Here is a 23,628-nt window from a genome sequence, read left to right as displayed (position 1 = left end):
GGTTAAAATAACAAGACGCGTCACTGGACATCAACAATATCGGAATATAGAACAAAAATGATATAATTGCAGCAAACCATCCTAAGCTAATTTGTTAAGCCTTCATAAAGCAAACAGGACATGAAAACAGAATTATTGTAAATTCATATTACAACTAAGAATTTAACGCTTCCTCTTTTATGTATTGAATACCCGCACAAAGCGTTCTGCATTTAGTTCTCCCACCTTAACGTAAAGAGGTGGTAACGTTCATTCCTCTTCATTTCTCTCGTCTCGCCGCAGGACAGCACCAGCACCGCCGTGGTCGGGGGGGCAACACCGGCTGGCTTCAGGTCAGTGGCGGGCTCGTTCGACGATGGCGCCGACAACAACAACGTCGTCGACGGCACGGGTCCATCGCGCTGCGCGGGGCCTCCGGGTGGCCCGGGGCCCGGCCGCGGCGACGGTGGCGCCGGCGGCGGCGTGCAGCAGCACTTCAAGAAGGGCTTCCGGTTCGGCGGCTTCACCTTCCCGCGGCTGACCAACAGCTTCCGGGACGACCGGCTCGAGCTCGCCTACCAGCGCTACTCGCACCGGCAGCGGCGTCGCGCGCTCGTCAACGTCAACCTGATCGACGTGTTCCTGAAGCTGGCGCTGCTGGCGGCCTTCTTCACGGCCGGAGGCGGCGACGAGCCCGAGCTGACGCTGTGCGCCCTGCTCCGCTACCTGCCCTGGGTGCTGGTGAACGTGCTGCTCTGCCTGCTCACCTGCTGGAGGTTCTTCGCCAACAACTACCTGCACTGGGGCGCCGCGCTCATCTGGATCGCACTCAACGCGCAGGGTGAGCGACTCACGGCGCATGCGTGGGGCTTGCGAGACGTGTGCGTGTAACACCATGTGCACTTTCCTTTTAATAGTTTTTTTTTTCTCATTTGGGGGTGAAGGCTAACACATAAATCTTGAGAGAATGATTGACCAAAGTATTGGCACTCTGAAGTGGTTTTTAAGTGATTTGATTCATCAGGAGAATGTACACGCGTCGCTCGCAGCTGCGACATAAGCCGAGGAGTAGAGGATAAGGACTTGTTCGTGGGAGCGTTATTGCCAAATCATCATTAGCCCAATAATAAATGAATCAACAAAATGGTTATTTAATCTCTCAACAGTAAGTTACATTTGATTGATTGATTGATTGATTGATTGATTGATTGATTGATTGATTGATTGATTGATTGATTGATTGATTGATTGATTGATTGATTGATTGATTGATTGATTGATTGATTTACTGATTGACTGCTCAATGAACTGATTGATCGCTCGATCATGTTTAATGACGTGCCCATTGACAGTGATTTTTAGGGGCGAAGCCCCTTAGGTGTACAGGCTGTCGGCGCCTCCTGTCGTCATCGTCGTTTCATGCAGTCACGTTAGGAAAACACCGGGATACTAGTTTTACAACGCCTCGCGCTAGAATGTTTAATCTCCGTGGGCAAAAACGCGTGCTAAAAGAACGCAACGGGACACTCGCTTTCCGATGTCTCGCTCTGCAACGCCTCGCGCTTCAAAGACACGAGACTTTTAAAGTAAAGCTGCATTCCTTTCCCCCGAACGGTTTCATCTCTGTGGGCAAAAACGCCAAGGCGCCAAGAATACACTTGTACACTCATGTTTTGCCCCTCCCCTGGTTTCACGCTAGTGGAGATGGCCCGGTTTTTTTTTCAAGTGCTGGCGCACACATAATACCTCAAAAAATACGAAGAACGGATTAACACAAAGAGCGACCTAAAAATACCGCAGATAAGTTTCATTTGCCTATGCGCGTTTAATTTGTCTCCGACTGCACGTCGCGATGAACCCCCACGTCAACTTTGTCCTTTTCAAGATTCCCTCCGCAGTTGCTGTGGCAAAAAGCGTACGGACTGTTCACGCATGTCGCTGCTGTACAAGCTTCTGCAAGCGTAGCTACTGTACATGTTCTTCAGCAGCTAAATTCTATCGTTTATCGCGTAGTGTTATACATGCCAGGCTCCGGCAAAATATTGTTGACACGTGCGGATGCATGTGTCACGAAATGCCCCCAAGTCCGCCTTCTTCCGTTCACTGTACTATCCGTAATGGACCTGTGGCGAACGCCAAATAGCATCTGCAAATCGGCGTATTTCTCTTGTGAACAAGGCTTTTGCTGTTCCCGCTTATGCAACTAATATAGATGTATACTGAGGTTGCGAAATTAACCATAAGTGTCACATTCTGTCTTTTGACCAGCTCGCTCCTTGGAAGAACTAACACTGAGTTTGTTTGTTAATTTCAGTATTTTTTCTCGTTTCTACCTTATTTCCCGTCCTTGTTCCTGTCTTGCCATTTTCTCGTTATTTTCTTTTGTCTAACTGTCCTTTTCCCGTTTCTTCTTACGCTTCACCTTTACAAACGGTATTCTCATTCTGCACTTCTGCTTCCCCCTTGGTTCTTTGTGTCTTTTATTTTTCTATCGTACTTGTCTGTTTTAATTTTATTTGTTTTTCAGTCTTCAGTGATGTTCTCGCTTCCGAACTCGCCGCGCGGCCGTCACCTTCGCGCAGCCAGGAAACCAATAAAGCGTGGGCCCAGCAGGATGTCCGTGTCGGCTGCTTCAGGTGCATTAGCATTTAAACAGGCACCTTCAACAGTCTTAGCCAAGTCAGAAGTCGGTTAGGAACTCTGCCCAGTCCTCAAACGTAAATACAATGGCACGCACGCTGAGCCTTGCGAATCGACCCCACGCTCTGCTGCTGATGAAGGCAGCGGTCCATGATTATAATGACACAGGGCGCTTGCTCCCGATGGAGGCATGACCGCTACACGGCAGCCACTCTTTTACCTCGGACGGTTCGTCCGTTGTCAATTCTCCGCTTTACATGCCGGGCGGAATTCCTTTCTTCCTCTTCATTTGAGTTATGTCTTTCACGTAAGTTTGGTTCCTAATTAACAACGCTGGTTTAAAACCGTAGGTGGCGCCCCTTTTATCTGTATTTCCATGGCTCGTTATTGAACGCCCCCAAGCCCATGCACCCTATAGCATGTACGGACTCGACACACCGTTTTCTTTTCTTACAATTTTAATAGACGCTGATAACTTGTCAAAACTATATTCATCCCCCATTGTTATCCGCGATGTCGCAAAGCCGCAGTTTTGGGGAGTGACAGCAACTTGAGATACTTCATTCGAGGGCCATTAATTATCTCCGCGCTTTCAAAAAATATCGCAAAAAACTATGGTGCGCGGCACATACTTCGACGCGGCGGAACTCTGAAGTGGAAAAGCTTCGGGTATATTCTTTGGTTAAAAATTACTTTTTTTTTTTGGAGTTCAACTAATTCGTTAACTAGCCAGAGTGTGTAAATAGCGTGGCATGACCAACGCGACCTGAAACAGCGCTTAAGAGAGAGGACCATGCAAGAACCAGAAGTGGGCAGCTTGAGCGGTGGGGCGTTACTACAGCCAGCCGATAGACAAATCGTAACGCTCTTTTAGAGGGGGAACTACGATCCTCCAAACCTCCAAACACAATACAGGTTTCTCTAGTCTGGTTTTCGCCTTTTTACGCCCCACCTAACAGCCCTTCCCCTTCCCGCTCCTCTTCTTCCCCGTCAGAGTTGGGCCTTTCTACTGATAACTCAGACTGTTTCGCCATATTACTGTCACTCCATAACTACACCGCGCTGCCCCATAATTAGTGCCATCCAATGAAGTTAGAGATCGGCCTCCGCGACTGCTTAAACTACGCTAAGTGGTGCTCGTCGCTGAATCGATCAAGCACGCGAAGCCGGGCTGATGGGGTTCTTGCTCTGATGCCCGGAGGTTTTCTTCATTGCATTTTGTTTTATCTGCTTAAAGCGCGTTTCGAAAGTGGCGCACACAAGTGGTGACAAATGCAGGATGCATTAAGCGAAGAGAGGGAATCCTGACGATGAACGCGCGCTTGTCCAAGCGGGGCTGTCTGGGCGTTTCTCCCGGTCACTAAATTATTTAGTCAATGGAGCCACCCGCAGTGCGGTATTCTTTCTCGCTTCGAACGTTAACGCCAGTGATTTGACCAGGCCAGGAATCTCGTGAGTTTTGTGATAGGTAGATAAAAACAGCACGTGTGGGTATTTGATTCTTTTTTTAGTGGAGATTTCCAGTGCTTAGTGGAGACCCCAATCTAGCAAGTTTTAAACCATGCGGAAACGGCTGTGTATTTGAATGCAGTTATAAACAAGTTGTAGCCAGTATTTTTCGACTTCAATAGAAGATTTTCTTTAATTTAGTATCCAGCAAGTTATTTAAATCTTCTCGCGCCTCTTACAAGATCTACGACTGGCTGTTCATATCGTAAATTCTTATTAAAGCGAAGCTTTCAGCCGTTCACTGATGACGCCCGTACGCGAAAACACACTGCAGGGAAAGCCAACTTTCTGTGACGATGATGATGATCGTGGGTGAAGTGTGGAAAAATAAAAACGCTTCCCTGCGAAGCTTCGCGGCAGTTCCGTTATGCCCCTTCCCCTAAAGGTTGATGCGGAGCAGTGGAAGGAGGTGACGCAGGCGTGCGACGGTGCTACGTATGTAGGCCTAACGGCATGTTTTGAGGTGAACGTCGACAAAATTGTTATCCACAGCTCGACGTACAATGAGAAAATGACGTTGCTTTGCTTGCCGTAGCTAGTCAGCCACAGGACGTCAGGCCTGTCTCATTTTGAGCTTTAGGACGTTAGGCCTAAAGTCACATTTTCAGGTTTAACACCTCTAACCGGCACCCACTCGAAGCAGTACTCACTGTACGCCAGCCAACAGATACCGATTAACGCCGTAGAACGCAAACCCAAACATTAGGCCTACAGAGTGCATACCCGAGAGCTGTGGCGGTTATTCCAGAAAAGTGGAGCATAGCTCCCGAGTAGCAAATACTCGCAGTGTGGCATTGGCCAACCAAGGAATCAACCATGATGAGAGAGAGAGAGAGAGAGAGAGAGAGAGAGAGAGAGAGAGAGAGAGAGAGAGAGAGAGAGAGAGAGAGAGAGAGAGAGAGAGAGAGACAGAGAGAGAGAGAGAGAGAGAGAGAGAGAGAGAGAGAGAGAGAGAGAGAGAGAGAGAGAGAGAGAGAGAGAGAGAGAGAGAGAGAGAGAGAGAAACTTTAATGAAGACCAGCGAGGTTAGCCGAGCCGTGGCGCTGGCTTGCTACACTAGATGATAGAAGAAAAAGAGAAAGAAAGCAAAAAACAAAAGAAAGAAAGAAAACAGAAAAAAACTATAAAAATGAAAAGCTGTCATTTGTTGCACCCAAAATTTTAAAGCACAAAACTCTGTCCAGTTCTGTGCTCCGAAGAAATTCCGAGAGAGCTTTGATAAAGCCCCGCATTCAACCATCGCCGTCGTTAAACGGAGGGGTGCATGATTTTTATCCTCTTGGGCCCCCCCACCCCTTCCCCTCCGCACGGTGTGCAGGGAACGGCAACTGGGGCGTAACGTGGGGTGAGCTTCAGTTTGAGCCCGGCGGCGACGTTGCCGGAGACACGGTGTGGCACGTGATGTTCACCGTGTTCGTCACGTACGCCATGCTTCCGCTGCCACTCAAGTGGTGCATCGTGTGCGGGGTGCTCGCCTCCGTCGTCAACCTCGTCGTCGGCTGCATCTACCGGGCGGACCTCGACGAGCCAGTCTTCGAAAAAATGGTAGGCATGCACAGCTGAGGCCTGTCGGGTGAAATAGCCGCGAGCCAGCGTTGCCTGTGCCGTCGGTTGCAACATAGGGACAGGCTACGCCTGACGCTTTTTTTTTTTTTCCTGCTTCCGTTCCTTCCTGCAGTGTTTCGGAGCGTACAGTCCTTGTGAAAAGTTTGTACGCCATGCAAAACGTTGTATAATTCCCAAAGGATTAAAAGTAAAGCTTACCTCCTGAGTGAGAAGAAACGTATATATGCTAGAAAGTTGGCGAAAAGACATTGTTTCTTACTGTCAGAAAGTTTTTTGGACAACCTTGGACGTTAAGCGTGTGTATGAAATTTTTTGGCCAAAAACTTTTCTCGTTGCCTAGAAAATTTTTGTAACGACTCTGCACTTATAAGCCACAAACTTAATGGAAGTTAAATGTCGTACCTCGTATGTTCTATATTAGAAAATGGTTTTCTTGTGATCCGCCTTGTCTCTAAGCATGAATGTGGTACTGTAGGAGAAAAAGGGCATCTAAAGCTGAGCGACACAACAAACGCTAGTCCAATGTTGCTGGACGCTGACGAGTATATACACTGCCACCCTCTTTTCTGCCTCACTCACAGATACTAACAAACTCATGCCTCTACCTGTGCATCAACTTTGTAAGCATGTACACCAAGTACTTGACGGACAGAGCGCAGCGAAATGCCTTCCTGGAGACGAGGCGATCCATCGAGACCCGCTACAGGACCGAAAAGGAGATTAAGAAGCAGGTAAGACATTTTTCGCCTGATGCTTGATTGTCTTGCACATTTCCAGGTTGGCGGTTGTGCTTATGATGCTTTTCTCGCGCGATCCGCCTACTTTGGTACTATCACGACGGAGTTTATTAATGCGTCGCATTCTTTGCCAAGTACCCCACAGCCTGGAGCGTGTAACGCCCTGCATTCCCACAAAAATGCAGATTTCGCCAAAGTTACAAATGTAATCGTTAGAAAAACGTAAATGGAGATAATTGGTTGAGTGAAATTTTGAAAAACTAAAAAATAACAAAAATATAAAAAAATACGGAATCTGTCAAAACGTATACCGCATGGCATTTCCACAATATTGAAGATTTCGCGAAAGTTTCACCGTTAATCGTTATAATTGCGGAATATGAGATAATTAGTAGGACAGGATTTAGAAGAAAAAAATTCGGTTGGAAGAAATTCACACTCAATACAGGCCGCATAATAATGCTACGAATTAGTGCCTAATTCTCTAAAATTGTGCAGAAATTTGGTTTGACAAATGATTGAAAACAGTGCGAACAAAGATGGCCGGAGAGATTTCCATGCACGGTGATGCAATGATATTGCATCATTCTGGAAAATTAACATTCGAGTGTGTATATACCATCGCAGCATATGCACGCGACTTTCACTTAAAAACAGAAACGAGTAAATCTGCTCGATAAGAGGTTCTTGCTTGCGCTGTGTAACAACCGGAGTGTTCTAAAAATAGTATATGGTATTTTCTTTTTTTCGTTCCGCCTTAATTTTGTGCTCGGATAGTTAGTTATATGGACACACTCGGCGCGGAGCAGTTCTCCATCCAAGCAATTAGCATTCCCTAAAAGCACTCAGACGGTCCCCGATGTCCGGTCTTTCCTTCCGCGTAATTTGCGTCCTCGGCTTCGGCTACATCGACTTTCGCTGGATGGCCCTTTTAATGGGTCCCGCTGCACTCTCGGTCCCCGCAGCCGTTCATTTGAATCTGTTCGCATGAAACTTCAATTAGGCGCGATTCCTAGATGAGGCTGGCTGCTGCGAGGCCGTGCATGGTCCCTGCTACACTTTCATCCTGATACGTTCATTTACTCATTGCCTCGCTTCGGGGAACTTTTTTTCTGAAGCCTGCTGATATGAACGCCGTCTTTCCTGCTGTGGCCCGCGCACGGATTATCATCATAGCTGAAATCAATATTTTGTGCCCCCGGCTTATTATTTCTAACGACTGATTTCTCGCACGGGCTTTCTAGGCAGGGCTTTCTGAGTCGAACCTACATGCAGTGAATTCAGCGTGCTTTAAATTCTAAATTACTTATATGGCGACATGGGCGTAAACTTCACTTGAGGTGGTCTCCAGCGTTAAATTAACTCTTTAAATATTTGTTTTGAGTTGTTTCTCATAGCCTGGTTATTTTGGGTGATCTGCCCACCTGGGAATTTCGGCAATTATGAAGTGTTGTAAAGGGTACGGGTTGTCGTCAGAAAAAAGTAACGTATTCCTTTTCTTCGTGAAAACTTCTTGTTGGCCTTACTACAGGACAATTACGTCATAGGCTACCACTAAAGCGAGCTTACATTGCTGACGTTTGCACGACCACTGCATAGACGGACCTACAAAAATATAATAGTGGCCCACTTTAAGAGGTTCGCACCAAGCTGCAGATTGGATCACAGCCGGTTCGCAGAAACATACCTTTGGGTTAATTTGCACTTGAGACGAGGCGAGAACGATGAGGTGAGGCGAGATGAGGCGAGACGATGAGGCGAGACGATGAGGCGAGACGATGAGGCGATGAGACGATGAGACGATGAGACGATGAGGCGAGACGAGGCGAGAGCGAGAACGAGACGAGAACGACAAAATACAAATGTTCGGTCTCTTTACTGAGTGTTCCGATAGGTATAGTGTGTGCTGCGTAGTTAGCATTGTCAGTACAGACAGTGATACAGTCTGCTGGGTCGCGAGACAACTGGATATGCAACATCACAGCAAGTAGCTATACTATGGCCTCGATCTTGTGTCGTTTGGAAAATATTTCGGTGCTAAGTACTACTGCCCGTGTTCACGCAAGTTTCAAATCTGTAACCACACTGGCCAGAAAAAAAAGAACATTGTCTCTTACTTCGAAGATATACCAAATACTTTACTTGAGATTGAACGTGTAATTTTCTTCAAACATCTTTGCTGCACATAGCTAGTGCATTTGGAGTAGCGCATGTTAATGTCATGACAGCTCCGCTGAATATGCGGGCTCTTTTTTATCCATGTACAGGAGAGCTTGTTGCTGTCTCTGCTTCCCCGGTTCGTGGCTCAAGAGATCATCAAGGACATATCCAACGAAGAGGACCACCGAAAATTCTTCACCTCTCAGTTTCACAAGATCTACATTCACTGCTACGACAACGTTAGGTAAGCCAGCAAACTGGCTGCGACCACTCGCTCTTCTTTGTAAAGGCGTGGTAAATTCTGTATTAATCGTATTCTAGTAAGCCAATACGGGGCTTGCACGGAGGCTTTACTCATGCTCGAGATTTATCCCAGTAAAACTGCTCAGTGATTGCAGTAAAACTTGTTTCGTAAGAAAAATGATGCAGTGAGAGTGTGACTTATTGCACCCTCACTAACGAACATCGGCAGGGCTCGTTTCCCTGCTGAACAGTCTGCAGCCCTCGCTGTACTGAAATTTTAGGTTCAGCTTCCTATCCCGTGGTTTTGTCGTTTCGTTTCTACTAGGCACTATGTATTATTTAACGAAATAGTTGAAAGGATGCTCGCGTGAAAAGTGTTCTACTGCTGCTAGTAAACATGCAGGTAGTATTAAAAGTATCTGACTTGTAGTGGTATGAAATCGTTCCGCCGATTTTCTTTTCGGATAATTAATATAATTTCTTGTGCCCAGTATTTGGCAGCTGTGAAAGTACATTTAACTACGACACATAGACAAGGAAGACAACAGATAGCAAGAATACATCTTTGTTCATCAGCATAAGTGCTGAAGGCAGGGTGTCCTCCACGCCCGGAGGAGGAAACCCTTAGTCCAGGATACCCAGACTGCGGCTTGCCGTACAGGCCCTTTTCCCCCAAGTTTTGCTAGGATACAAGACACAGGACGGCCAGACGAGCCATCTACAGCTCATAAGGGAGAGAGGGGACGCGGGTAGGTTACGAGCTTGTTGGCGCTCCCATAACTGGTGGTACAGGGTTAACGAAGAGAAAATACATATTGTGAGCATCGTTAGGCAATCTACCGGTACCGGAAAAGTGCGAGCATCCTTGGTCAACCTACCGGTACCAGTTGGCAGAGTCGCTCTTGGTGTGGAATCTTCGGACTGCCGTCAGTGCTTCCTGTTCATCTGTACATTACCGTCATCATTAGCAAACGTGCTCTAGCAATTCGTCCATATCTCTGTAAATACTCATCATCATGGTGTGTACTCACGCGTTCCTCGCTCGAGCCTCCGATTAAACGTTCGCCCCAAACACCGGTCTCTCCGGTGAACCCTGTCCTTTCAATATTGTCACGTAGCCAAAGGCCTCTAACAACTAAAAAAATACACAGGCGGCGAAGCATCAGTCAATAAAGTGGCACGCGTAGACGATTGTCGGCGAATTAAATACCACGGCGCCTGCGATGCGGGCATTTATTTTTCGGCGCGATTCTCCATTCTCCAGCCGTTGAATTACATTCAGGACACTGTAGATCAAAAATTATTCTAAGCCCGGGACGTTCGTTCGAAGCACTCTTTTTAGCAAAGCAGACAACAAATGCGGCATAAAAAAATAAGGAATTGAACACGCGCTTTACTCCGCACACAGATAAAACAGCCCGGCGCAGCCGGGCGGTAAAAACAAAACATAAACAAAGCCAATGCATGGTTCGCGGCAATATTTTCGCACCAAAATTACACCACCGCAAACATTGATTGGTGTGGATATTTGTGGGTATGATCTATACATAAACGCCCTCGCCTCTGAAAGCCTTCGCTTGAATTTTTTCTAGTAAAGACATGAGTAGTAACAGAGTTGAAGGACTCTGGTAGTAACTATAAAAGAAGAGCACGCGCACGGGAGGTGAAACACATTGGCTGCCTTGCGTCAGAGATCGGCGATAAAACTGGCAACCTCGCGTGCTTCATACCACCCTCGCATGTGGTCATATTCCCAGACGAAGCTGCCTCTTTCCGCCGATCTTTTAATACAACTCGCGACCGCCTGATTTGTCCGTAATGGTCAGGGGTCACAAACCGAGGTTTTAAAATTAGAGTTTTAGGTTCGTATTGTGCGCTGTTGTGCGCTACATAAAATGGCCGCCAAATTGGTGCCAAAGTGTGCATGGGAACAAATTGCGATAAATTAAATAATTTAGCTTCAAAGTAAAATTCCCCGCATTTGAGTACAATTGAATCTGTCTTCTCTGAGAAGGGGCCGAGTGCGTTATAACGGCGCTACCTCGGCGCGTCGCCAGCGGCGGAACAAGAGGCCTAATACGTACGTGGCTGACGTCGTATGGCGCGGCATTTGAACGCAAAGACACGTTAGTAGAACATGTGCACCCCGGTCACGGAGAACTCGGATTCTGGGGGCGCTGGGACGGTGAGGGGTCTTCATTCTGCCTGTCAAAGTCAATCGCGCCAAACGGCGACGATACGAAAGCGGAGAAGGAGAACGCAAACACGATGTGGCAGTGAAGAAGTCGCCAGGGATAAGTGTCGCCAGGGAAAAGTGTCGATAAGTGTCGCCAGGGAAGCCATAGAGCCTTCTCATCAAAGACAGACAGATAGAAAAACTTTATTTCGGTTGACGCTGTTCAGGTCGCGCTTGTAGCCGGTGGCATCCACTCACCAGCGACCTCCTCAGCCCTGTCGATTAACCGGACCTAAAGGTCTGGATCGGAGCTGCGGAGCGCGGCCTCCCAGTGCTCCCCAGAGGTGATTCGTGGGAACGGATCCTGGGGGCGTGCCCATATTATGTGAGATAGGGTGGCGTGTTCTCCGCACAGGTGGCAGGCTAGGGTTAGGTAGAGGCCAGCCCGTCTTACCCACGTACACCCAAGCCTCTGCCCCTAGGAATTCTGGCTGTAATAGCTGGGTGATAACTATGACCATCAGTTAGGCTCAGCTATGGGCGCTACCGGTAGACTGCGCGTTTCATGACGATCAGTTTACACAGCAAATTTTTTCGGGAATTTGAGATTTGAATTAGTAGTTTTGTTCTTCCTAAGCATCTGTAATAATTTAACATTATACGGTTTTATTTATTAATCTTTTCTTCATTGGAAGCATTCAGTAAATTTCCGGTCTTGCTTTCTTTTTGGCTTAACAGTCATTGTTGATTAAATGTTTTAGAGCACAAAGTAAAGAGCAGGCGATTACTGAATACCTGTAATTGCTTCTATATCATTTGACAATTAAGCATCACTGATGGCTACCACTGGCGCCGTGTCCGGGATGTTTGAGAGGTTTGCGTAGAGCTTTGCATACCTCCGGTCACATAACACGCACGGGGGTTTTGAGCCGTCCTTGTGCTGATGATTTATATCGAGGGGCCAGCTTTATGCAACGCACAACCGCAGTTAAACCCTATTTTAGACGTACTAAGCATGAACTCGAATATACAACGCGGTTTCAACCCCACGAAGGACAGCAAACTTCCGACGATGCCCCAGTTTTGGTTCCTTCTAGGGTAATCAACGTAAGTACGATACTCTTGGCTTGTAGAGCCTATAGGAACGAAAGAGACTTTGAAAAAGAAAGAATCTTTTTGTTCTTTTCTATATTCTCCATTCCTCCATGTTTTATAGCAAGTATATGCATTATATTTGCATTATTTGCATTTTCATTATATTATTCGCATTATATTATTGCAAGTATATTGCACTCTTGAGTGCAAATGTGGTATACTTACTACAAAACATTTTAGTGCCAGCTTTTGTAAGGAACGCATTTCGTGAGCTGCCGTTTAAATGGTGCTGACTGAATGAGACTCTTTCCGCACGTTCTCGTGAGCGAAACTCAAAACACGCATGCAATAATTGTTTCAGGAAGTAAGCATAAATGTGCAGATAATTTTAATGAATTTATTTTTGAAAAGCAGAGGTCCACGAAAAATTTAGAATAGATCTCTAGACCAATATTTAGTGCTCAGATGAGGATCTTCAGCTACACTACTGGTATACTTTTCTTACTGTCATTGTTAGCGGAGCTCTCTGTGCTCGAAATTATTTTTGCTGTTTGGGGTGATTTCTTTTGCTGTGTTTTCGTTAATCTGAGCGATACATTTATACGCTAGAAATAACGATCTGGAGAGCATTTGCCCGTCTCGTGCATCGCTACACTTTCTGGAGCACACTGCTCTTTGGTAAGTAGCCTAAACGATAGAGCTTCGTCTTCAGAAATAAAAGAAAAACCTAATAGCGCTGCATCAACGAGGTAGCAAGTACGCAGCACTGTGCCCTTGTCATTTCCACGCCAAGGGACCGGTTAATGAATGGCTGAAATTAACCTCCACTGTTTGACTTTGTCGTCCGTTAATTTTAAACCTCAAGGCCTCTTACCAACTTACAGTGCGGTGGAAGAACCACCGGCTTCGCTTTCATGCAGGGATGCCTTGACAGACGACAAGTTTAAATTAGTGCAGGTGCTGCGTGAATAATATGCTGTCTCCATGTAGCAAGCTGCTTGGTTTAAGAGTCAACGTTTTGTAAACACCTTTAGTACCCTTTCTATCAGCATTGTGACTTCGTCGCTACAGTTTAAATTTCGACGACAACTTTGGAAAGTTCAAGGCGCATTAGGAGTTAATTGGGTGGGCGGAAAGAGTGGGGGACAATGTGTTCTACATTTGGCGGAATTGGGGGGGGGGGGGTATAATAATAATAAAAAAAAAACTTGCTTGAGCTCTTGTGCTTTTCATTTTGCATCGGGTTTCCGAGATGGTAGCCTCCAAACATTATATTCCCCACCCCTCCCCTCTTCCTCCTCCCGTTTCTCCCTGTGTGGCAGTATTCTTTTCGCCGACATCCAGGGGTTCACAGCTCTCGCCTCTCGGTGCTCGGCCCAAGAACTTGTCAAGGTGTTGAACGACCTATTTGCTCGATTTGACCGCCTCGCAAACGTGAGTATCGACGGTTTGGCGGTTACCCTGCCCCATCTCTCAACGATGTTTTGCAGCCACTGTCCAAACCTGTCGGCTAAAACATATATAGCAAACGGATAATACGCTTAGGTGAAAAGGCGTGTTTGCTAATTACCTAGGGAGCTCAAAGGCGTAAATTGGTCCACGGCATGCTAGCGCCTGCCAAAATTTATCCCAGCTCCCACTAACACGGCGCATCGGTGTTTAGATACGTAAATTTGCGCCAGGCCGGTTTTTTTTTTTTTTTTTTTCGCTGGTGAGCTCTTTCACCCTCAAGTTTTCAAAAAAAAACTCACCGTCAGTATCGACGATACCCCACAATTTGATTGCGGAACGTACAAAGCATAGAGATTCCCAAAGTACTGATGCCAGAGCGAATGCTCCGCTCCCGCCAAGAGCACATGAATATATCTTAGAGCTGCGCTAGGGGAGCGAGGGATACAGCACGGCTAGTAAATCTGTGGGTGAACACTGCTTTCTTTGCTTCCCATAGTCCCTCAACTTTCCTGTATAGCAAGGGTCAGCAACCTGCAGCCCGCAGGACGCATGCGGCCCGTGGTTCAGTATTATGCTGCCCCCTCCACCTCGTCACTTCCTATCTGAAGGACGACACGCCAGGTTTGACCACCAATATGGTTAAACAGGAAACAACAGGATCGCTTCGAGTTGGCATTGTCCCCCATCTTCACACTTAGCCAGATTATTGTCAATTATTGTCATATAGTATTATCAATTCAATGAATTTTCCTCTTTGCCTAATTATTAGCCAGATTATTTCTGATTATTCTGATTATTATTATTATTGCCTGATTTTTACTTAGCCAGATTATTGTCAATTCTTGTCAAATATTATTATCAATTCGCTGAATTTTCCTCTTTGCCTGCAATGCTCCCACGCCCTCTTTATGAAACTCGGCCCGACCCCCCGTTTCCAACTCAGGTTGCCGACCCCTGCGCTAGGGGAACTATAAAAAAACATTAATTTGCTGAGCGATTGATTTATTGTGAGCTTTGGCGCTACTCCCTTTCCCTCTTCACGCACACGGTTAGAAAGACCATGGAATCGTGGCGAAAAAATAAATAATGTTTTGCATCAGAAAAGGATGAAACCCGCAGCACGATATTGTAGACCAGACTAAACATTAATGGGGGTGCTACGTAATCAACCGTGCCTTGCGAAATCTCTTGCCTCGAGTAGGAAAGATAAAAAGGGAAAGCGAGGGAGAGAATAGACATTTTTATTTGTCGAATACAGTCTTATGTCATGGGCCTCGCCCCGCAAAAGGCATCGCTAGTTCGTTTATAGATTTTATGGGAACACTGGCGCTAGCGATTTGAATCCTTCAAAGAGAACGAGAGAGGACCAATGCTTCAGTCTGGTTGAATTCTTTTCGTTTATTGCTGTTCTAAGTTTTGGAAGGCTGTTATGTGGCTTAGTTGACGTTGACAAATAGTGGTTCTAAAACGTGTTTACATATTATGGCAGCCTTTCAGCCACAATACCCAGTTCCCACAGATTTCAAAATATATTTTGTTCAAATATATGTTCAAAAGCATTGTTTCGTGCGGTTAAAAAATGAACACGGAGATATGAAACGAAGATAAATAACCGCCGGATTGCACAAACGGCGAGTACTCTGGATGATTTAACATTTAAAAGGAAGAAATCGGCTTCTTTTTGGAATGCCTTGATAATGGTGAGCCTTATTGTTTGGTTAGAATACAAAAGATGTCTGGATGGCTGACAAAAAATGTGACCCCCCCCCCCTCTTCCCCCCTCTAAAGAAGATGGGTTTTAAGAATCTAAGCTTAAGGTGCCCCGTTTTGAATTGTATAAACGAAAGAACATACTGGTACACTCACGTACTGCTTGCGTTCATGAAGAGTTTTGTCAAAGAATTTGGCAGATAGCTCAGGAAGCAATAGAAAAAAATATCTGGCAACAATAGAAAAACTTCAAATAGCAGCAAAAAAGGGAAGTGTTTGACGGCACAAGGTAGCAAGAAAAAAATGCGTGCGCTCGGGCATTTCTTTCGCAATGCCTTTGTTAGGAAATAGCAATCTCAAGCAGCTTGCATGATTGCTTAATAAGCAGGGTTCTCGGACAATTGCAAGCCCCAACCCGGTTGAAGTAACACTTTTTACGAGCGAGCGACGTTCCTTTGAAACGAGAGATTACGACTTATGACGAGCGAACTTGCATAAGGCTTTTAAAGGGCATTAGTTTGCTGGAGGTCTTCTATTGCCTCATATCTTGTTCTACAAGGAACCCCCGTTAATGGGTATCATACTGAGTATAAAAAATAAGATGGCCTGGGAGGCCGATTAAAGCTAGGTGGTGGGGTTTTGCGTTCTTTCGTTGGGATCGTATCACAGTTCGAAATGAATGCTTAAAGATGAATCTAGAAGGACTTCGGTGTGAGTTAGTTGGTTCATGTGCATAAAAAATCGGAGCAGCGCGAGAAATAAAACACACGGGACGGAGGGTTCAAAACACATAGGACACAAAGCATACGCGTTTCTAATCCTTCTTAGTGTTTTTCTCACTATGTTAGGATTTTTTATGAATCTAGCCCTTATGATTACAAACGAAGATTTGGTTGGAAGCGGCAAGACAGTACTTCTAAGGTTCAGAGCTGGGATAAAATCTGTGGAATTAGTTTTGTTCCTAATTTATGGTAGCGGTTCTATAAGCTACATTATTACTTTGTCAACGATCTGCGCATATATTCAAAACTGAAATCATTAAAGGCGCATATTTTCTCATAGTTCGAATTAGCGAAAAGAAGGCAGTTTGAAAATGCTCTACAGATACATCTAATCCGCTTGATCCTACGATCCATGGAAGTACGGTAGGTTGAAAAGCTTTTAAAAGCTTTCTAGCTTAAAGAGCAAACGTTCTTCATTTATTAAGAAAAGGAAATTGACAATAAATATCTGCGTTTGGAAAGTGTAGGCACCTGGCTCCAATATAATGTACTGGCGGAAGTTAGGTTGGGCGCAGTATATATTGCGATGAACGGTGTTTGTTGATCCTAACGTGTTCTTAATCCGTGTCGCGGATGGGCGGGTCGTTCTTTTGTTAAAACCACCACTCTGAATTTTGACTGATGAAACCCAGCATGTGCTAAATAACCTACACACATACGACTGTTGCAGAGGCCCATTTTATGACTGTTTCCTTTCCTTGGTTCGTCTTTCCCCCTTTTTGCCCCATTTCCTGTTTATCTCGCAGGAGAACCACTGTCTGCGCATCAAACTACTGGGCGACTGCTACTACTGCGTCAGCGGGCTTCCGCACGTTCGCCCCGACCACGCGCACTGCTGCGTCGAGATGGGATTACACATGATACAAGTAATCAAGTAAGTTGGCTGTTTTCTCCATCAGGCATGTGGTGCAATTATGAGCGCCGAGCCGTGTTTATTTTTCCTCAGCATTGGAAGATCTTTTCGGCGTTAGGGGATGTTTAACACACATTCACTTGAACGACCCATGCGATAATTAGGTGTGTCCGAGGAATGTGATGCAGTCGAACCGACTATTTTCCTGCTTTGGTCCTATTATTATGCGCAGCTTTAAGACTGGTACAGCGCCACGGCGAACTGTTCCATTGCGCTAAGGTTGTACAGGCCTTGTTTAGAGTATGCATGGTTCAAATTGCTGGAAAGGATGTCCAGGGAGCTTTTGAATGCTTTGCGGCTGATTACCAACAGCCGTAACAATAACAGCTGTCTGGCCCAGTTTCGTACTGAGCGCCGGCGGCGTACACGCTATCTTTGGTTCAAGCCTCTGAAAGTTGTTTCCGTCCAGAAAAATGGTGTTGGCGTCGTTGCTTTCATCCATCCGATATTTTCCTTGGATTGTGTTACTTCACGAAAGCGGCGCTTTTAATTACACTGCACAATATAAAAAAGCCAGGTGTTTACCTTGATTTCAGAAAATGGTGCCATAAACGTTGCGGTGTTGCAATTACGCCGTTTACGTTACGTAAGCAATGTCAGAATAGCTGTTGCAGCAATTTCATTATTGTTTAAAATCTACTTACTAAAGCTTGCGCTAAGCCTAACAGTGCGACACTGGAGTCCTCGTAATTCTTGTATTAAAAGTACGGCTATTAGCTCTCTTAGCTTTCCATTAACAAATGATGTTCTGCTTCTTCAGTAATAAATAGGTAACGTCCAGATATCTACCTCCAATTTCTATTTAATGTTTTTTCGGGACGTAAAACTACGCAAGCTTCGCCAACACGCTGATCAAGCTTGCTGCTGACCTTGGAGAAGACAAAGAAATCATGAACAGTAAAGCTTACACCCAGCTCGGCCGACCGAGCGCTTTCGCAGATAATGTATTTTTGCCGCTGGTTGTCATGTGCGCGCATGTATACGCTGGCATAAGGAGCGGTTGGGTGTCTCGAGACAATTGATCTCACCGAACACTAAACTGAAAGAGAGTACACTGCGTGAGGGGGTGAGGATGCCTACTTTTTGGCAGTGTTAACTGAGCTAAAGTTAGAGTCTTTTCTAATACGCGCCTTCCACTAATCTGCCAGGCATATTTATGTTGTGTTTACAGGGTCCTAACATTTTTTTTTAAGTAAGAGAGCTTTATCAATCCTGTTTCGGCATTTACAATTTGCGACTTCACGAATCGCAGTGCTGATAAATATACGGGGTGGTCGAACCGTTTTTTCCGTCTGTCGTTTTCTGTGCTACTAAGGCGAGTGGTATATTCGCATCCTCAGCACTTAAATGAACCGATAAGCCAACTTGTTTTAACCCTTTAGTGTCATTTTAATGGACTGAATTTAAAGAGGCTCTAACCAGGGTTCTAAACGTTGTGACTTTACATGCGCAATCGCTGGAGTACTATCCAGGGAACGTCCTACCGCAAAAATGGTTTAAAAGCGTTGAGTATTAACCGAATTATCGTTCATTAAAAAGGGCCCGCAGTAAGGCCTAGAGCATTTACCCTCTCACCGCGCCTCCGAAGCACTGTGGAATCAGTGACGTCACCGACCAAGCCCAAGATCCACCTAGAGAAAGAGGGCTGGTTCCAGATGCGCGCAGCCACTGGCTCCGCTCGGCGGTACGTCACGTGTTTTTTTTTTTTTTTTTTTTTTTGCAGACGACGGCCAAGCTTTGCCTACTGCAGCCGCTACCGCTCAGCGAGGCCGATCGGTGGTCGGCCCGCATCGTAAAGTCTTGCGGCCGTGCTTCTCGCGCCGACCGTGTCGCGTCAGTTTTATAATAGCGGAAACGAGCGCTTGACGGCTAGATAGGGGGTTCCAGACACAACATGCTCGCTCACGACAGTAATTGAAGATTGCCATCAACGACTAGCGGCCCGCTAGCGTTTCTACATGAACCGCTGTTACAGCGAACTGGTCCCTCCGAGGTCGGAGAAAAGGCTTAGCGTCGTTGCAGTTATTCAGATACCGCTTTATGAGGGCTTGCCGAAGACGATCTCCAGCGTAATCTTTCACTGCACTATCACCCCCTTCACGCATTTATAAACTGATTTTTAGCTATAGTCCCGCTCTGGTGGGCGGTGACACGTTTAAGCTGCTGCTGCTGCGTATGCCGTATCGTGCATACACCGCACAGTGAGCGCCTGTTCGACCGTGCAGGCAGATGCTTGCCGCGGTCGCGCGTGTAGCGGCGTTTCCGCCTCCAGAGACGCTCTGTGTTTTTGAGCGTTTGTTCAGACCTTGTAAACGACGCGCTGTATCTGCAAACTCAGCTAAGCTCGTGTGACGGATGGCGATGATCGACGTTCATTTCTACTCAGAACGCCATGCCGCCGGTGTCGGAACCGCACCCACGTTCTCTCCAGAGCCGGGAACGGTGATTGGCTACAGCATTTAAAGGGGCTCACCAATAGCGGCGCCGTACTGTTCAGTGATTCGTGCGTCATAGAGGGCGCGTCAGGGCATTCTGCCGCACATTAGAGCGCGGTAGCATGGCGACGAGGTTCGGTAGGTAAGCAAGGAAACGAACATCTTGTTTGAGTGTTTGTTCAGACCCTGCTTTACGCAGAGGGGTAATATTTGGTATACGTTGTCGTGAAGGGGTGCCCAAGCGATCGCGGGATTGAAATGCCGACCTTCGGAAGCCTATTTAGGGGCTCTTTAAGCGGAAGCGAAACATAATAATCATGGTCCTAATAGTCCAACAATAGTTAAATCAAACTTCAAATAACCATGCCTTTAATACCTACCAATCCCAATAATTCTTTTTGCAGCTGTTCGTTCTCTCCGCTTTTAAAGCGCACTTGTAAAGATGGCCACTTTTAAAGCGCGCGATCCTTTTTCAGTGCACTCGCACGGCACCTCAGTACTAGAGCACCCCGTCGAACACGGCGTAAAACATCGTCGAAGCCCACTGGAAATCGGTGTCGTTTTGCTATGAAGCTCATTGGGGTAGAACTAGGTCACAGGGCGCGCTTGCTATAGTGAACTAGAAGTTTGTAGTTCACTACACCTCTGTTTTTAAAAGGGATGGCAAGTTTCTGGAAATACGAGACAGATGGCAGCGCCACCTCGTCCATGGTGTTGTTTTGCTGGAGAAAACGAAGTGCTCCAGGCAGCCCGGTGATCGAAACAACAGGCACGAGAGAAGCCAAAGCGACATAGAAGCGCTTAGGTGCTCAATAACGAAGAAGAACAAAAAGAAATACGCGGTTTAATACGCGACCCAACACCTCGTTTCGTCTTCTTCAGTTACAAACCATTACATGCTGTATGCCTCCCTCCGGTACTGAGAAAGGGCTACCAGTGTTTTCGAATTTAAGTCGTGTTTTGGGGAACTCCCTCTTTGCCATTGAATTTTCGACCGCTAAAGATCCTTTCGTTCTTCCAACTTGTTGTAATGTAACGTTGAAGACGTTACATATAAACTTTATCCCCAAGAGAAAGCGAGGTAGGAGTCATTTGAGGAATGAAATCAACTCGGCCTTTCGAACAAGCCTCGTTTATGATTACTACGGCTGTTAAACGTTCAGTACTGCCTCCCACATTGTCCTGTATTCATTCGCTCCGACATTTAGCCCTGTGTGCCGTCACGAATGTAAGTTTATGCGCTCTCTTAGCTCCTCTGGGGCGATACTAGAAGACACCGAAGCACAGGGGGAAAAAATTTCTTCCGACATATTTCTTCGGTTTCCTCATCAATGAGGAACAAAGCGAGCATCTCGTTATGTCCAGGGAAAATCCCCTCTGGTAGAGGCATTACTTGAGCTCCATTAGCCCTCACATAACCCCCTTACTTACTTGCACAGGCATATGAAGAGTCGATATTTTGTTTTGCCCGGCGATGGTGCTAATGACTGGTGCCTTGAGGAACAGTAATAAAGGAAGTGCATCATATATTACTCAATGCAGTTACTAGTGACAGAATACTATTCGGGGAAATAAAAAGGGCTTGGAATATGGCTTAACCTACAGTTACACCGCTTTTGTCTTCGTTTATTGGGATAATCTGTATTAATAATGTCAGAACGACCCCTCCAGACAAAGTTAATTTCGTAATAGGCAGGGACGTGTTATGGCCCCCGCAGCATGAGCCTCCTTTTTATATATACGTACAGTACGAACTTTCTAATGAGTACAAGCATTTCAGCACTATAAGTAATGCTTCTACGGGCACATAAACGGGCGCTAAAGACAAATGGAAGTTACTGCGAAGCGGTATATGTCTAACCCCGCAGTTTTTATTGCGGTGAAGCCGATTTACTCTCAGCGCCGCTCTGGGGCTCCTCCCCCCTCATACCACTGATGCCTCTTTTACTAGTTGCGCAGTCGGCTGACAACGGCGGTAGCGCTGTTATTAGGTGATTTTGGGGGAATAACAGAAGCGCGAATGAGCGTATAAACGATCGAACCCAACCGAAACCCGTTGCTGCCGAGCATGCAGACGCCGCCGTTGCCACCTCAAATTCCACATTGCAGAATAGCTCGAATCCCGCCCGGTTAAAGAGCAATTTCGCCGGTGGGAACGCCGGCGTGCGACCATAATTTTAAGTGCGCAGCACTTTAGGCACTCGCCTTGTCGTCGTAGCTCGCTCGCTGGATCCAAGTAGGTCAACAGGGCGTTCCGTTGTAGAGTTGTCATCGCGGTGTACCCCAGAGGCATCGAAAGCCAAGCGGTTTATATAGTCATAAGCGTTCAAAACTCTTGAACCGCTGGCGCTTGTCCTGCGTCTCCCCGTTGTTTATCGCAAAGAAAACTACAGGTACATTTGAGGCAAAATATACGTAATTAACTGGCAGCGCCCGCGTTCATTTAGTTAGGAACGCCCGTTGGTATGGTTTTTACGATGGTAAGCGAGAAAAGCGGCCGCACAAGAAAAAAATGCCGCGTTCGAAATGACGCAGCCAGGCTCCACGCTCAAGAAAAAAAAATGGCGCGTTCGAAATGCCACAGAAATGCTCCAGCCGCGCAAGAAAAAAGTGGCGTGTTCGAAATGACGCAAAAATAGCTCCAGCATACGAGATTAAAGCAGATGGCGCAGTTTCAGGCAGGGGGCACGCGAGCGCTGCGAAGGCAAGAAATTTGAGTTGTATGGGGTGGTAGCAGTGAGCGGATAACGGTGGTACAGCCCATTAAGGCGAATCACTGCTCTGCACTTTCAACAGCTTTCATACGGAGTGGAACGGCGTTAATTTTTTCTTCACCTTGAAAGGCTTTCCGAGCAACAGTTTCATCGTTGTATATCACCCCTATCATGCGCCTATCCGGCTTATGTGCGCACACGTCGGGGGAGGAAGGAGGGAAGGTGCGAGCACACATGCCGCCACTGACAACATGTCGTCGTGCAGGTGGAAAATTTAAACATGGAAGTCTCATGGCTCAAATCGCCCTGTCTGCTGTCGTCCATAATGGAGCGGTTGGGGTCTGGGTTGGTGAATAGACAGACAGTACTATGCTACAACGGGGAGGGAAACAGAGAGCGACATGTTTGTCCGGTAGAATAAAGTTCGAGGCCTTCCAGCTTTTCAGTTGCTATGGGCCGGACGCGTGTCGTTCGCTTGTAGTAGAGAGATCGGGAATTGAAGAAGGGTAGGCCCGAATAGAAGCGCGAACGGGCAGGAGAACTACGCAAAGCCGCTGCCACCACCATTGCCACCTCAAGTTCCCGCTCACCGAGTGACGGCGAAACTTCCGGAAGAAGATCAACTTACCCACTTGTAACGCTGGCGGGATACAAATTTACTTGTTCAGCGTAAAGAGCTTTCATTGCGACATTTTCGACGGTGTCTATAGCTTCTAAGTACGCGCACATGTCCGGTTCCCGGTTTATGCGTGCACGGATTGGGAATAAAGGGAGGTGTGGGGGAATGCATGAGCTGTATAGGATATATGCCCTTCCTGATGACGTCTGTTGCCTGGCGGGAAATTTAAACGTGGACGGCAAACGGCCCAATCTGACCTGCCCGGTGTGCTCAGTGGTCGAGCGCACTGCGTTGGTATGTTACACAAACGGCGCGGGAAGGAAACAGACCGCTGCATGCTTGTCCTCTAAAATAAAACTTGCGTAATTCCAAGGTTCATTCAGTTAATTGGATAGAAATGAGCTCCAACGCAAATTACAAACAAACTTGTTTTGCTTTGTGCACACAGGGGACTGCGTCCAGCTTCGCAGGTAATCCGGCTTCACCGAGTGGAAGGGTGTAAGGAATGTTGAGCTGAACCGCGTTGAGAGTTACGAACCCTGACTACTTTCTCGCAAACGCACACGCAACCATTATATTAACTAAATAATGTACAAAGCGGGACTGGCACTGAAGCACACAGACGGACTAGATGCGGGAACACTCAAGTGCGGAAGATAGTGGACGAAGTCATGAAGGAAGTCATGCGCTCGCAGCCGACGATCGCGTGACGAGACGATCGCTGATGCGACGACGCGGAGACGTACTTGTCTCGCTGGCCACGTAGCGGGTTGCTGTATTCGTTGAGGTGGTATATCGCTGGCAGGGACGTGACTGCGGCCGACGGCTAGCGACGGGACGGAAGGGGTTAGGCCTGCGCCACGGCGAGGCCTCGCTACCCGCGCTCCACGCCACCGGA

At 46.7% G+C, this 23,628-nt stretch overlaps 1 protein-coding gene across 5 annotated transcripts in view; it reads left to right on the top strand.

Moving 5' to 3' along the window:
* Positions 1-23,628, top strand: part of LOC144174232 (adenylate cyclase type 8-like) — a 485,526-nt gene that overhangs the window by 423,504 nt on the left and 38,394 nt on the right. For all 5 annotated transcript variants that reach the window (XM_077702792.1, XM_077702793.1, XM_077702795.1 and 2 more), the window contains exons 3-8: positions 283-820; positions 5,447-5,673; positions 6,276-6,425; positions 8,699-8,835; positions 13,428-13,539; positions 16,796-16,923. In XM_077702792.1, coding sequence (XP_077558918.1) covers positions 283-820; positions 5,447-5,673; positions 6,276-6,425; positions 8,699-8,835; positions 13,428-13,539; positions 16,796-16,923 — 1,292 coding nt within the window. The remainder of the gene's footprint in view (positions 1-282; positions 821-5,446; positions 5,674-6,275; positions 6,426-8,698; positions 8,836-13,427; positions 13,540-16,795; positions 16,924-23,628) is intronic.

This window comes from Haemaphysalis longicornis, unplaced genomic scaffold (genome assembly GCF_048455015.1).
Source record: "Haemaphysalis longicornis isolate Haplotype H1 unplaced genomic scaffold, Haemaphysalis longicornis Haplotype H1 scaffold_3, whole genome shotgun sequence".
NCBI lineage: Eukaryota > Metazoa > Arthropoda > Arachnida > Ixodida > Ixodidae > Haemaphysalis > Haemaphysalis longicornis.
The sequence above is the reverse complement of the archived record's forward strand: the minus strand, read 5'-3'. Positions and strand labels throughout refer to the sequence as shown.